Source organism: Silurus aristotelis, assembly GCF_946808225.1.
Source record: "Silurus aristotelis genome assembly, chromosome: 22".
In the NCBI taxonomy this organism is placed as follows: domain Eukaryota; kingdom Metazoa; phylum Chordata; class Actinopteri; order Siluriformes; family Siluridae; genus Silurus; species Silurus aristotelis.
In genome coordinates this window covers 5,674,746-5,690,732 of record NC_139595.1, presented here as the reverse complement: position 1 = coordinate 5,690,732, position 15,987 = coordinate 5,674,746, and the positions used below count along the sequence as shown (strand labels likewise).

At 38.3% G+C, this 15,987-nt stretch overlaps 1 protein-coding gene across 2 annotated transcripts in view; it reads right to left on the bottom strand.

Annotated features, from left to right (window-relative positions):
- The window catches only part of LOC310717156 (receptor-type tyrosine-protein phosphatase mu-like), a 228,007-nt gene that overhangs the window by 39,599 nt on the left and 172,421 nt on the right, over positions 1 to 15,987 (bottom strand). For both annotated transcript variants that reach the window (XM_083524861.1, XM_083524862.1), the window contains 5 exons: positions 14,754 to 14,828; positions 14,437 to 14,463; positions 11,978 to 12,219; positions 3,446 to 3,533; positions 2,045 to 2,121 (listed from right to left, as the gene is read on the bottom strand). In XM_083524861.1, the coding sequence (XP_083380987.1) occupies positions 2,045 to 2,121; positions 3,446 to 3,533; positions 11,978 to 12,219; positions 14,437 to 14,463; positions 14,754 to 14,828 (509 nt within the window). The remainder of the gene's footprint in view (positions 1 to 2,044; positions 2,122 to 3,445; positions 3,534 to 11,977; positions 12,220 to 14,436; positions 14,464 to 14,753; positions 14,829 to 15,987) is intronic.

Sequence of the window (15,987 nt, the reverse complement as noted above, 5' to 3'; positions counted from 1 at the left end):
AACAGAAACAAACTGACATTACAAGCGGATTTTTCATTTGCGGAAATCTGCTTCCCATTTTTTATTGTAAAAATGTTTGACTTAAATAAAACAATGTCACCATTTTTATAGACATTAAATTAACACAGTGAAGTTAAAAGTAATAGAGTTTGCATTAGACGTTTAGGTTGCTTGATTTTAAAAGTTATATATTATATATATGTTACACTTTTGCCTTTTTTTTATTATCATAGTTTAATCCCGCAAATTTATGCGGCTAGCGGACTCCGAGATCATGGATTTGTCTAAGTCGCTGCCCAGTCATTTCCTGCCGCTTACTTCAGTGGGACCTCGGCTGTATTTTAATCAGAAGTACACAAACCATGTGCATGAGCTAAAGTAGAGATACACGAGGTAAAATATGACTCCAGTAAAAGTAAAAACGCTCCCATTAACTTTTACTTGAATATTTGACTTCAAATGTATTAAAATGATTATGATTTATTATGGCTATAATTTTCCTATTATCAATTTTTCACAAGACTTTTGCTTAATCAACTCCGCTCATATGAAAAGACTTTTTCAGCACAACACAGCACATCCATTAATAGAATGATAATAATAAGACAAACACTGATTGATATATATTTAAATTATCATGAGCCCAAAACATTCTTTTCAACTACTAAAAAATAAAGACACAAATGTTGTGGCGAGTTCGAGTCTCGAGTTTCTTCCATCATTTATTCCTCTCTAAATGTTCTGCTTGCTGTTGAACTGGTGCTGAACTGTATGTTGGTGATAAGTAGATTCCACCAAGCGCCAATCAAAACAAGTTTTAAACAGAGCGCTCGCTCGACCCTGATTGGTTGCTTGCTGTGTGTTTGACCAGTTAAGTTTTTATCCGCTCATGAATATAAAGGAACGACTGATAAATCATGTAAAAATTTAAAATGTTGTTGAGTAAAATATTTGACTTTGAAATGTACTGAAGTAAAAGTAAAAGTCTCCCCAAATGGAAATACTAAAGTAAAGTACAGATACGTGAAAAAGCTTCTTAAGTACAGTAAAGAATTACATTTAATTCAATGATTTCAATATAATAATAATAATATTAATAATATATAAGAAAATGGAAACACAGCATTTCCACCACATTCCTTAGAAATATCCACTTCAAGAATGTCTACATTCTATTTTAACTTTATATTATATATATTTTTAATAGGTCTTGTTGCCTTGGTGTTAGACTTGAGTTCTGAGCTCAGATGTTTCTTTGAGATGGGAACTCGTGGCAGCTGTTGAAAATATCACACGAAAAGCTCATTAACTGTGTGCACAATTTATGCAATTGCACATGCAAATTAGTGCTCGTTATTTGGTATCTTCATGAGTCATGCCTCATGGAGTCGGTGTGTATTTAATACTGAAATGAAAATGGATCCGTGTTTGTGAGTCAGGTGTCAGACAGAGGAGTAACGTTCAAGGTGAACTGAACTGAACTTCACCAGCATGTGTGTGTCTGTTAGTCCTCTGTGTGTGTCTTTAAATCCTGCTTTGGCTATGATGTTATGTAGTGTGTGTGTGTGTGTGTGGGTTTGGACACTGCTGTGTGGGCATGTGTAAGAATGTGACCATTTCTACTCCCTGACCCGGTCTTGTACTGTGTGACCCTTGCTGAACGTGCATGTGTGTGTGATCGTGTACTCTGCCCTGTTTCCCTGTGCATGCTGAGAGTGCAGTGTGTGTGTGTGTGTGTGTGTGTGTGTGTGTGTGTGTGTGTGTGTATACGTGTCCATGTGTGCATCTGCATGCGCATCATCCTATGTCCTATTTCCCCTCGTCATGCAGGACTGTGTGTGTGTGTGTGTGTGTGTGTGTGTGTGTGTGTGTGTGTGTGTGTGTGTGTTTATCTTCCGATGTCCTATTTCTCCTTCCCATGTAGTGGGTTATTTTGTAGGTGCTGTGTATATGTGTGTGTGTGTGTGTGTGTATAAGTGTGTGTGTAAGTGTGTGTGTGTGCTGTGACCTTTGCGTAGAGGTGCTGGCTGCTTTCTGTACTCACATCAACGTAATTAGCATTAATGTAATCGGAGCTCTGCTCGCCCTCCAGGCTCTGCAGACGCACGCGGGAGTGATCATCTAGAGACAAACACAAACCCAAATACATCTCGTATTACAACGAAGACAAAACCACACAAACACAGAGATAAATAGATAGATAGATATAGAGATAGAGAGAGAGAAATAGAGAGAGAGAATAAGAAAGAGAGAGAGAGAGAGAGAGAGAGAGAGAGAGAGAGAGAGAGAGAGAGATAATTATCACAAAACAGTCACTTTCTCGCACGGCTTTATATTAACTTCGCAAACATCAAGAAAAATACGGCTTAAAATAAACCATCATCCTTTTTTTTAAAATGTCCTTGAGAAGGCTTTTATTTATCGAATGGGGGAAACGGCTCCTTCGAGTAGGTGCGAGGAAATAATGAGCAGTTCCCCATGATGTATAATTAAGGAGGAATGAAGCAGATGTACATTTGTAATTACCTTCCTCAAATCTGTTGCACTTATTTACACCAAGTGTTCTGACAACATGAAATATTGTTAATCAGCATGCTGTATATACTCGTAAATAAAAATTGTATCAGCAGCATCCGTTTAATATACACTATATGGACTAAAGTATCGGGACACCTGACCTTTCCTGCTATATGCGGTTCTTCTCCAAACTGTTACCACAAAGCTGGAGGCACACAATTGTACAGGATGTCTTTGGATGCGCTATAATAACATTTTGTGTTCGCTTGAACTTGGAGACCTGAACCTGTTCCAGCATGGCAATGCCCCTGTTACAAAAAGCCAGCTACATGAAGATATCTTTACATGGTTTGAAGTGGAAGATCTTGAGTGGCCTGCTATAGAGCGCTAATCTCATACCTACTAAACACCTTTGGGATAAATGTAAACACTGACTGCACCCCAGGCCTCCAGACCTCACCTACATCAGTACCTGACTTTACTAACACCCTTGTGGCTGATGAACACAAATATCCACAAACACACTCCAAAATCTATTGGAACATCTTGCCTGAAGAGTGGACTGAATTATAAGAGCAAATTGGAAGTAAATGTGGAGTGTGACGCTCAGAAAGCACGCACCATACTTATGACCAGGTGTCCGCAATCTTTTGTCAATATAGTGTATATGATAAAATGCACACATCGTACACTTCATATATATTTACATTCACTGTATTTCCTGATCAGGTGCATTCTGGTAAGATTGTAAGGCAAAAGGTTTAAGCAGGCATGCGATGAGAGCGCTTCTCTGAATTTGATGCTAATAGATGGGCCTGTGTGTGCAGTGCTAAGCGAGACCTGTCTGATATGCGGGAAATGAATGCGCCTGAGGAGTGGCATTAGGCTCTGCCGTGCCCAGACGGACGCGGTGCTCTTTAATACGCACATGCGATGATGTTTCCATAGCGATTCTTCATCCGGTTTTCATCTTTCTTGGCAGAGTCCCATGGTGCAGACTGCCCCTCAAAGAAGCTCTGAGGAAAGGCAGGGAGACAGACACAGAGGAGAGGATGTGTAAGAAGTCTTGTGTCAGCTCTTTGCAGAGAACCGGCTAGGTGTCTCTAATAAAGGAAGCTCGTGGGAAAAAGTGAAGTGAGCGAGAGAAAGCATTAGGATCATTAGGACATCTGATGAGACCATGTGGCGAGGAAAGCAGAAAGCGCTGTGCGGTTTGTCTAAAGAAAAAAATTAAAAAACGAGAACCCATTACAAACACTCGCTACTCTGTGTCACATACAAATCCTTCCCCAAGTGACTCTCCAAGCAAACTCACCAGACACTCAAACAGATACCAAACACGAAGGGAAAAAAAAACCCTTTCTGATCTTGTCGCAATAAATCGGAATTATGAAAATGTATTTCGGCGGAAGGGACGTGCAGGGACCACGAACGGTGGAACGCGGCGCAAAACACGATTTCCACCCGTCGACGTAAACACCGAAAAACAAAGCCAAGGCTGGTGCAAATTAATATTTATCCTGCTTCAGCCCCTCAGGAGCGGGACAGCAGCCACCAGCGCGCTTATGCATATTGAAAGTCCTGCTTCATTAGGATTACAGAAGATTAAACGGAATGCAAAAGTTGATTAGCGCTTTTCGGAATGTGACATACGTTAGGGAAGCGGAAAAGAGAGCGATAGACAGAGAGCGCGAGAGAGAGAGAGAGAGAGAGAGAGAGAGAGAGAGAGAGAGAGAAAGAGAGAGAGGGAAAGAGATTCGGAATTCATTTCATTATTGTCGTCGGATTTACATCTGCATTAATACTCTGCATCTCTTCTCCACGCTCTCTAGATGTCAGTGCGATCGTGATACGGATTAAAGAACCCACCGAATTTGTAGCTGAAGAAAATGGAATTTTATTTTTTATTTTTTTGACAGACACCAGGCATTAATAAGGCGTCTAAAAAAACACTTATAATGTGTGCAATAATAACTTACTTTCGGCTTCTCCCATTAGGGGTCGCCACAGCGGATCATCCGCATGTTTGATTTGACACATGTTTTTACGCTGGATGCCCTTCCTAACGCAACCCTCCCCATTTATCCGGGCTTAGGATTGGCACTGAGAGTGGCCGGGCAGCAGCGGTGAGAACGCCACATCCTAACCACTAGACCACCAGGGAACTTTGAGGTTTTTTTTCTATGTTTATTGTTTATTAGTTTGTTCTTGTTCTCTATATTACATGGTATTTGAATGTATAGTTAAAATACAATAAAACAAAATAATCGCTTACATATAAAACAACCTTTAAAAACGTCCTGATTCTTTCAATCGTGTTTATATTATAAAAAAAACTACTATATATTATAAATACTACTGGTTTGTTTATATGTAGAAATACAATCATGCCAATTATACATCTTTTACAAAAATATAATTCTTAATCTTTTTATTTTTTTTATTTTATTAACATAATAAAAAAAAAAAAAATCATTGTGTTCACCTGCCAGATCCTGCCTACTGCCCAACTGTCACCTGTCAGATGACTACTACCCCCAGGGAGGGCAGCGTAGAACTCCTAACTGCCCTCTTCTACATACGTGTGCTCAAAGTGTTGCTGTGTCTGACGGGAGAGATAGAGTACACCCTCCTGGTCACAGATGTCTGAGGCGCTGTCAGGATTTGATGCGACTCAAATTTGGAATATTTTCTCAAAGCAGTGTGAAACTGTCTGTAAGCCTGCACACCACTACCGAAAAAAGGTAGAAGAGAAACATCGAATAAAGTCTATTATAACTTTACGACTGGTCCAGTGATTTCTTTGATGTCTTTTTCTTCTTCTACAACCCTGCGATGGAAATAAATCTAGGTCCTAATTGCAGTTTTCACTATGCTGGGCGCTTCGGTTGAAACACTCCTCCTCTTTGAAAGCCGAACACTGAGGGAGAGAAAGAACCATTTTGACACAAATTCAAAGATGGCCCTTGAACAGAAGGAGAGAGTGACAACCGTTTAAATTCAACATGCAGCCGCGCCGAGAACACCAGGCAAAACAGAATAATTGATATGATTTCCTATAATTAATTCATAGCGAAAAAACTTCACTAATGATGCCTTGGTTTAAAGTGGTACTCACTGGGGAGAAGATGATAAGCATATGGGTGGTTATCATTAGCGCGGCTGTGGTGAAAGATCCTTTATTTATTTATTATATATATTTTTTTTTTTTGAGGTATTTCAACATTTTCGCTACATAACCTCAAACATACTTCCAGACAAATTAGCTCAAGGTGCTCACATCTGTCCTAGATTTCGGCTGCGAGTGTCAATCAGGATGATGTAATGTCGTCGGTGCGCTTTGAGAAATAAATATTAGCTGCTTTATATTTATGATATGCAGAACCGTAAGGAAGACTCCACCCTGAAACACACTGAAGAGGTTTGTTCGGTGTTTCGGGCGCAAATGTCAACTGTTTGTAACGTAACGGACATCGTGCAGTAGTGGAGACGTCGGTACAAACAACAGCACGATGGTATTAGAATGACGCTTTGGAAGCCGATTTGTGTAGACATGAAGAGCTGAAACAAAGCGCTGCTGCATCATTCTTTTTAGGCAGAGATGAAGCAGGGGAATTGTTGGTAATGTAGGAAAAGATGAATCAGACCAACATGTACTAGATATATTTTTAAGGATTCTGCAGGTTTGAGACTTTTTAAGACCCTTTTAAGACCATTAGGAATGAAATTTAAGACGTTATATCACATCAGAAACACACACAAATACATTGTTAATGTTGCCATAAATAAATTTTTCGTCAAACCAAGTATCGCTAAACATGCACTTCCCCATAGCTTAAAAATTGTACATCTGTAGTACAATCCAAGAGAAGTTTAAACATAAAGCTGATTGGCTGTTGCATGTTGGTCTCATTTGTATTAGTAATATTTGGACTAGCAACCAACTACAACACCACGAAAACAAACAAACGAAAAAAGTCTGTGTTGCGGGAGAATTCCAATAAGCATTTAAAGTAGCTTTACATGAACATCTAGAAATTATGAGTTTGTGAAAAATTATTTAAGACCTAGAGCAGTAAATTTGAGACTTTTTAAAGACAAACATTTAGATTGTAATATTTTCAGACATTTGTGACTCCGCGGAAATTCTGTTTTTAAGCGAAAGAAAAATTCTCCCAGGCTTTTGAATGATAAAAACGCAAGTGATTCAGGGTGAACAGATAATAATGGAGCTGTCACATTTTTTCCACCCAATACATTCTCCCAAAATCTCATAATAAACTGACAGAAATAAACACAATGACTCACCAGGGCCCTTTTACCTCTAGAGCCAACATTCACTCCCTCATTACATCGTAAGTGAAACCGATATTAAGGGAACGCACGTCTGCGTAACAATCTCGAATCTCAAATACAAAATGTGACATGCAGATGTGTGGAACGACAGCGGACACGTGGAGCGACGTGTTTGAGACAGACGTGGCATCTGTTCCTGCATCTCACGCCGCAGCGAGAGCGTGCGAGACGACGGCATGATCGCGTTCTTAAAGCATTCTCATCGATGTCATAGCACTAGTCATTAGTCATTAGACGGAAAACAATTCACAGACACGTTCCACGCTGGAGCTGAACGGAAAAAAACGGATGACGACGGGAGGTGAAAGGGCTCCGTCAAGGTTTACGCGTTTGTGTGTGTGTGAGAGCTTTTAATCAGGTTTTAGAGACTCCAGTAAGACCAGAATGAAGGGTTGTGTAAAGCACCACTATCTCTATGAATTCTTTCATATAGTCAAGTAATGCTTTTACATCATAGCAAGTCAATACTGATTTTCTCCTCTTTCTTGTTGAGCTTGGAGCATGTCGAGTTCAAATCCAACCAGAAATGGGGGAAAATCCCCAGTCAGATCCTAATCAGTTAATCCTGTCTCCCCGTGAGCTAACAAACTAGTGTATGAATTCAGAATAAAATGATAGAAATGGCATGAAATTACAGCACAGTTGTTTTATATTTATAAGGCAAAGGCATTAAATGTAAAAGTGTTGCATTTTTTTTATTTTAATTTAAATTTTTTACACTTTTTACCTTTACATTTTTGCACATTTGCGCAACTGTCACTAAAACTGGACTGGAACAGGCCAGTCCAGTTTTAGTGACAGTTGCGCAAATGTGCAAAAATGTAAATGTAAAAAGTGTCAAAAAATTAAAATTAATCTGATCTGTATCAGTGTCACTTTAATACAGCACAGTGTTCACACTTTAATACAGTACACACTTTAGTGACAATCACACTGGGACACTTTAAATTTGGACTACTGTACTGTCAATATACAGTATATATGTCACACATTAGAGGTGTAACAGTATACATATTTGAACTTTTTCAGTACAGATTAATGTAATCCTTTTTATGCACAGAACATTTGAAATTCTAGTAAGCATACTTAAAATTCTACTATGCATACTTACAGTTCTAGTATGCGTACTTAAATCTTTTATATGAATACTTACAATTCTAGTATGCATACTTACAATTCTAGTATGAATACTTACAATTCTAGTATGCATACTTACAATTCTAGTATCTAGTAAGTATAATTCTAGCATATTTACATTTCCACATACTAGAATTTTAAATTTTGTTAATTTAATTTGTTAATTGAAGATCCCTTTTTGAAGGATTGCTTTAAAACTGTCTTTTTTAACGACTTGTTTAATCTTTGATTCATTCTGGCATGTTAAAGAGGCTCTTGTGTTGATTGTTAATTCAGTTTTGAGTTGTAGATTTTGATTTGTATTTTGGGAAAGAAAACCTCACAACTCAACTGTTAAGGGCTTTTTACCAACGTGTCTCTTGGTGTTGAGGACTAGTGCATCTTTGAGAATATGTTCAATATGAGTTGAATACTCAAGTACTCTTCAAATCAGATACTCTAAAAAGACTTTTACTCGTCATATTGGAATTGGGGACCTTAATTAGTGAATTTAACTAGTAATGGAGAAAGTTTAGCAGTAAGGTATCTATATGTTTACTCAAGTATGATTTTCAGCAACTCTTTACACCTCTGGCTGTGGTGAAGTTGGGTCCAATTAGCCACAGTCCAGACAGAATTACATAGTGTTGAAGCATGGAATGGTAGATATGTTGGTTCCTTTCACCCAAAATAAGTCTCCAAAATGACAACCCTAAACCTACCCCTAACCCCTAACCCACTTAAATTTCTAGCATGCATGCTTAAATTTCTAGTATGTATACTTAAAATTCTAGTATGCATACTTAAAACTCTATTATGCATACTTAAAACTCTATTATGACTACTTAAAACTCTATTATGCATACTTAAATTTTTAGCATGTTAAAGTTAGCTATAGTTAGTTACTTTATAGATAAAGTTAAAGTTAGTGCCTGGTCTATCATTTCTGGAGTAGTTGCCCAATCATCCAGCACCTCTTCACCACCACCGAGCCCCTGTCTGACCTCTTCCCTGAACCTCACACTACAGTCTTCCTACTTCAGTTTCCACCATCTTATTCTTCTTTCAGTCCTCACTCTCTTCCTCTTCTTCTTTACCTCCAAAACCACCCTACAGACCACTATCCGATGCTGTCTAGCTTCACTGTCCCCCGCCAACACCTAACAGTCTCTAATCTTCTCCTACATAGAACATATCCTACATAGAACATAGTCCACCTGTGTGCACCTTCCCCCACTCTTATACGTCACCCTCTGCTCCTCCTTTTTCTTAAAATAAGTATTAACCACTGCCATTTCCATCCTTTTAGCATAATCTACCACCATCTGCCCTTCTACATTCCTCTCCTTAAAACCATACCTACCCATCACCTCCTTATCACCTCTGTTCCCTTCACCAATATGGCCACTGAAGTCTGCCCCAATCACCAAATTTGTATTACCCAAATGGGGTCTAACAAATGTACACTATTTAATTTAATTTTTCCAATTATTTTTTTTTTATTTGTTCTATTTAATTTGTGCCAATTTAATCGATTACTCAAATTAATCAATAGAATAAAAAAATAAATTCATACGTCAAATGTATTGCATTAACTTTATTTATACTATTTTATATATATATATATATATATATATATATATATATATATATATATATATATATATATATACACTATATAGAGATTTTGTATCCCTATTTTTAAACATTATAGTTATACTTTATATTTTTATTATACTTTTATACTTTTTATACTTTATATTTTTATTTTTTAAATTTTATATATTCTATTTCTATTTACATGTTGGACAGTCATAAGCATTTCACTACATGTCGAACTCTGTATGAATGTGTATGTGACAAATAAAATTAGATTTGAAAGGGTGCTAGAGTTTAATAGCCTGCTAGTGCATCTCAGCTCAACTGTACTTTCATGTAATTGTGCTCTGATTCCGAACCTCACCGCCTTATAAAACCCATTCGCTTAAGAGGATTGTGTGAGACGCAGTCAACAGCAATTTGGCGATCGTTACAGATAAAAAAACAAAAATCCCATTTCTTGCTTTTCAGAGGTCATTTTCAGTTTTACAATTCAGGAATTACGAATATTTTGGGTCACATTATTTAAACGACGTGCATTATTGCTACTACTGGTTAACACATGAACATTGGATTCAGCGTGTCTGCAGTGTTTAGACATTTTTAAATAGAAACCAAATGAATCGTGTGCTTACCTCATTGATCTGATCCATAGTTAACGTACAGACCCACGAGAGGAGAAGGTCAGAGAGAGACAGTGTGTGAGTGAATAGCTCTAGAGGAAAAACAAAGCTTTTTCCACAATTCAGCAAACATAATGCCACTAGCACAACAAGATCACACACTGAAGGAGAGTAGGCTACATGTACAGGATGAGTAGAGTATACTAAAAGTGTACACAGGTGACCAGTACACACAGTAATATCAGCTGGCCTTCTGGCTGGAGCAAAGCAGAGGTTGTTTATGTTTTTGGAAAGCAGAGACAGTGTGTTTATGTGTGTGTATGCTGTTTTGTGGGTGAGGAAGGCACTGTCAGAAATTCTCCAGTGCCTTAAGCCATCACGGATCAGACCTGGAGGCATCTACAGCCCGAGGCATCTCACACTGACGCTAAGCCAGACAGGTGACACTCACATGCCATACAATATTTACTGTCCTGACCCCACTGATTCCCGAGTGCTGTAAATGACTGAATAATGAGACTTTGCCAGAGACGGAAAAGAAACTAAACTGAGAAAACAGACTGAGCAAGAAATAAGGAACAAAATGACAGAAATATAACATGAAATCAACATAGAAATAAAAATAAATGAATGCGAAAAGAAAGGTAAAAAAAACAAAAAAACAAAAGATAAACAAAATAAGTGTGTGTGTTCTGGGGGGAAGAGAGAAAAGAAGAGACAAATTGAGACAAAAAAGCGACAAGAAGAGAAAACAAGAGACAAAAAAAGATGAGCTATGAAGAAATAAAGTATAAAAATAAGAAACAAAAACAGAAGGGATGAAGCAAGTAAAGGCCAGATTACAAAGATACAAAGACTAAATAAAAAAGAGAACCAATAAGAAAAGTAGAGAAGAGTGAAAAATGAGAAGAAATCAATCAAGAAGGGAAGAAATAAGACAAAAAGAAAAAGAAGATGTGAAAGATTAAATAATGACAAGACAAGAGGGGAAGAGAAGAGGAGAGAGGAGAAGAGAGGAGAAGAGAAGAGAAGAGAAGAGAAGATGAGGGAAGAGAAGAGAAGATGAGGGAAGGCTGAGACAAAATGAGAAAAGACAAGAAACAAGGAAAAGACATAAAATAAGAGAAACTGAGAAGAGACAAATAATAGACATAAAAAAAGCAAAAAGAGAACTAGAAAACTGTGTGTTTGTGTGTGTGTTTCTGAATAGATGTAAATGTGTGTGTGTGTGTGTCACTAAATCAATATTCACTGTAAGTGATGAGTGTTTAGTGTTGATGTCAGACCCAGTCACATTACAGTGTGTGTAAAGTGTATGAAGTGTATCGAGTGTGTGAAGTGTATCGAGTGGATTCTTTTGGTGTATTACGTGACTTGTGATAACAGAGTCCTGATTGTGCGGCTGAGAGAAACAGTGCACACATTAGAGGCTGTGTGTTTCTTTCTCACAGTGTTCTGCCTGCCAGTGCTGTGGAACAAGGCCCTCATGGGATTAGTGTGTGTGTGTGTGTGTGTGTGTGTGTGTGTGTGTGTGTGAGTGTGTATGTATAAAGGTGGCGTTGGCATACTCAGAGCACAAACTACAAAAGCAGACGAGCTACACCATGCATAGCATGAAAGAAGGAGGGGAGAGATGGCAAGAAAACACAAATAAACGAATACATTTATCATGCATTAACTATCTATAAGCGATGTGTCAAAACATGACAAAGCACTTGCATCACAAAAACACACACACTGGCAGGGACGTCTGGAGACGCTGCTACCTCGTACTCCTCTTTGAATCCGTATCCCTCGGCGCACTTCATCTGGGTGACGTGCTCGAGCAGGTCGGCCACGCGGATGGCCGGGTGGAGCTGACCCGTTTGATAGGGCACGTCCGCCGCCTCGCGCTTCCGCAGAGAGTGCGTGTGCGTCGAGTGCGTCGAGTGCATCGAGTGTGTGGAGTGAGCGTGGGCGTGAGACTGGACCAGGCTGCTCGTGTCGCTGGCCACCGTCTGCGTCTCGTCTGCAACAGAGAGACAGATAAGGCAACCGGGAAGGCAGTGAAACTCGGAGAACACTTACGAAGAAGTTGCACGGTCTTTTACAGTGTCATTGCTACGTGTAGAAAGATGTTCTAGATCCAAAGTTAGAAAAAAAGAAAAAGATGTAAAAAATAAGTTGCACTGTAAAAGAAAGTGTCCGTTTGTGATTGAGGTTGATCGGACAAAACGACATTGTGAGGGAAGGGGAAGGGGAGGGGGGTTGATGAGTGGATGCAGAGGGAGGAGCACGGTCCATTTACGATTTATTTATTGTAATTATTCCTAATAATTATTATTATATTATTATTATTATTATTGTTATTATTCCCTCCTATATATTCTTTATACCCTATAAATACCTCTTATAATAATACCTCTCACATCTATTAGCCATATGCTTCTCTGGATCTGAAATTCATTTTTATGACACAATGATGATGCACAGGCACCGGCAATAAAAAAAAAAAAAAAAAAGCAAAGCATGAAGTGAATGTGTGACATCACAATGACAGAACTTGCTTCCTGGGCACGACACAAGCATTGATTATTTTATATATATATATATATATATATATATATATATATATATATATATATATATATATATATATTGTATATAATAGTAATAAAAAAATACGAGATGACTTGGCACATTCAAATGTAATGTTCTGAAAAGCCATGCGAGATCGAAGCACACGGTGGCGCTGGGGTTGATATGGATGTGTGTGAGACAGGAAGAAGGGGAGAGGGGGAGCCAAATGGTGACACCAGTCTTTTTTTTTTTTTGGAATGGAACACACAACCTTCTTCCCCCAAACAACAGGCAGACTGAGGAAACTTACCATTAATGGGGACTTTTTAAGCAGATACATTAGAGGTTAAATGTGAAGAAAGAGCGATAGAGGGAGAGAACGAGAAAGAGAGATAGAGAGAGTGAGAGAGAGAGAGAGAGAGAGAGAGAGAGAGAGAGGGAGGAGAAGAGAGAGGAGACAGGGTATAAGCAACAATACACCAAAGAGCACTGGCACACTACAGCTCTGTTCACTAGCCTGAAAGCCTGTGATAGCGGGGTGCAGATTAAAGGACTCTAAGGTCATCCAAAAAGGGCGATGAATGAGTCTGGACACACAGCGGGAAAAAAAAAAAAAAAAGGATTGGAAATGAATTTCAAAAAATAGATAACATATGACAGACTAGAGAGAGAGTATATAATTTAAGAATGTAGTTTTGAAGTAGCTTCACTATATTTCCATATACAGAACATGAATACTTATTATTACAAAAAACCTGGTGATGTAAATGCATCTTCCCCATTTGTTCCTTACTCTCATTACTCGGAATGTCTGATTTGTGTCTACAGTACAGCATCAAATCTCTAAACTACTAGTTACACAACTCTTGCCAAAATCCTTCAATATTTAATACGGTGCACTTTAACATCTCTTTATGTTCTATTCCCATTGCGTTGGCGTAACGTTACGGCGAAAACCTAGAGGCACATTTTCAAGTAAAAGTCTGTAATAGAGTAAAAAAAAAAAAAAAGGTTGCTTTATTATTCTATTTCATCATGGGATAAATGAATAAACACTAGCAAAAGAGAAACACAAAAACAAGCGGGGCAGTGGGAACTAGCTAAAGGCAGGCGTGACTTAAAAAAGAATTAAAGAAGAGGCTGCTTTGGGAGGGAGAAGATGGTGGAGGAAGAGGGGCCAATGATAAGCTTGTGTTATGTATTTTTCTTTCTCTCCTTCTCAAACTACACATCAAAAAAAGTTAGACATATCTTCTCTAGACCTACTGCTTAATTATTCTCTTCAGCAATGAGTTTGTGCTGTGTGGTTAGCTAGAGTCATGGATGCTAGACAAGCTGCTGCAACCATGACAACAAGCCCCCCCCCCCCATCCAGACTACTGCCCTAATGTCCACTCCCCCAACATCCAGTCCATATGTCTGTCCATGCATATGAGTCGGACAGGATGTGACATCACACTCATGACATGCAACGCGGATGGGATGGAGTGAAAAGGAGGGAGGAAGAGAAGCAACAAGCAGGTATGGAGATGAGGCAGCCATCTTTATTTGCAACAACAGATTACAATGACTATAAAACAGTGTCTTTCTCGATTATCTGACCTCTGACTCTATGAACTTATTAGCAGTGGTTATGGGAGGTTGGAAACAAAAAGTTTTCTCTCACCTAAGATGGCAGTGGGCACAAACGGGTCTGGCAGGCGTGGAACGTAAATTAAGAAGGTGCGATGGCCGATCAGAGACGACAGAGAGAAGAGAAATGAAGAGATTAAAAAGGTTACAGTGACAATACTCTTTCAATAAAAAGCATCAAACTGTACAGAGAGAAAAGACATAAGGAGAACAGCAGAGTGAGCTGATATTACCCCTCTGACTTGCAGTATGACATCGTACCACCATCATACCACTAATCACAGACAAGTCACAAACTTTTAGTCTGCTTACTGCTGTTATAGACTATAGAGAGGCGGTGTGTGCTGTTACCTGGGTAATAGGAGTTGGGGAGAGTTGTGCTCAGTGTGTTTGTCTTCACTGTTAGAGAGCAGGGAGAAGATCCAGCTACAGGACGGGAATCACACACAACATGCACAGTAGGTTAAATAATACTACAGGAAAAGGAAAAGTGCTTCCGGAAAAGGAAAAGTCAGTCGTTTTTTTTTCCATGGTTTATATCTCTTAAAATGTTCTGCTTGCTGTTGAACTGATGCTGAACTGTATGTTGATGTAAGTAGGTTTACATTTACTTTGTTACTGTCCATTACTGGAAATTACAATCACATTTTCATAGTCAGCATATACAGAAGTAAGCAGAACTCAAGACAAAACCATTTACTGTTAGCAGGGATGAATACCTTCAGAGTTCTTGACAAACACATGAACACAGAGAACATTTGTACGAAGTCTTACCACTGTTTTAGAGCATGTAAGCTCTGATACAGTACTTCTTAACCCAACTTTGCTGACCATTTGCTCTCTCATGCCTCAACTACCCTCCGGATTGCCCCTATCTGATTTTAGATGGTATTTAACAACCATCTGTACATGAATTCCAACCTCTCCTGATTTTGGTTCCTTACATTATACATTTGTGCCTATTATATGGCTCATTTAACACCATAATGTGCCCACAGTGACCTGTGTATTTGTATATATATATATATATATATATATATATATATATATATATATATATATATATATATATAAAACAGAATAAAAATAATAATCTCTTAATGATTATGATGTCAAAAAAAAAAAAAAAGGATTTGAATAGTTTTAATTGATTCTGGGCAAATGGTTTGTAAATGCACAAGCGTCTTAATCACAATAATCAGGACAAAACTATTTGCCATTCAGGGGGCCTTTAACATTTTTATTTGAGTGGATTATGATTAGAATAGAATGCATTACCATTTCCTAAAAAAACAAAAAGCAATACTTAAATGTTCCGAATGAAAAATACTTGCTACTTTCTATAGTAACAAATTGTACCGGGGCTTCTATGATACGCGCTTGAAAATCTGTATACTTGTGTATAATTGTTGAGATGGTGATGTTTTCTATGAGATGTTTGTATGTTTTTTGGAAGGAGTCTCTATTGCGGGGCTCCCCAAACTATGGCCCGCCCTCACATTTGGAATGACCCTCTGAACAATGCCAGAGACAAATTCTGAAAATGTCATTTTAAATATATGCTTTACTCATATTATATCTGTAT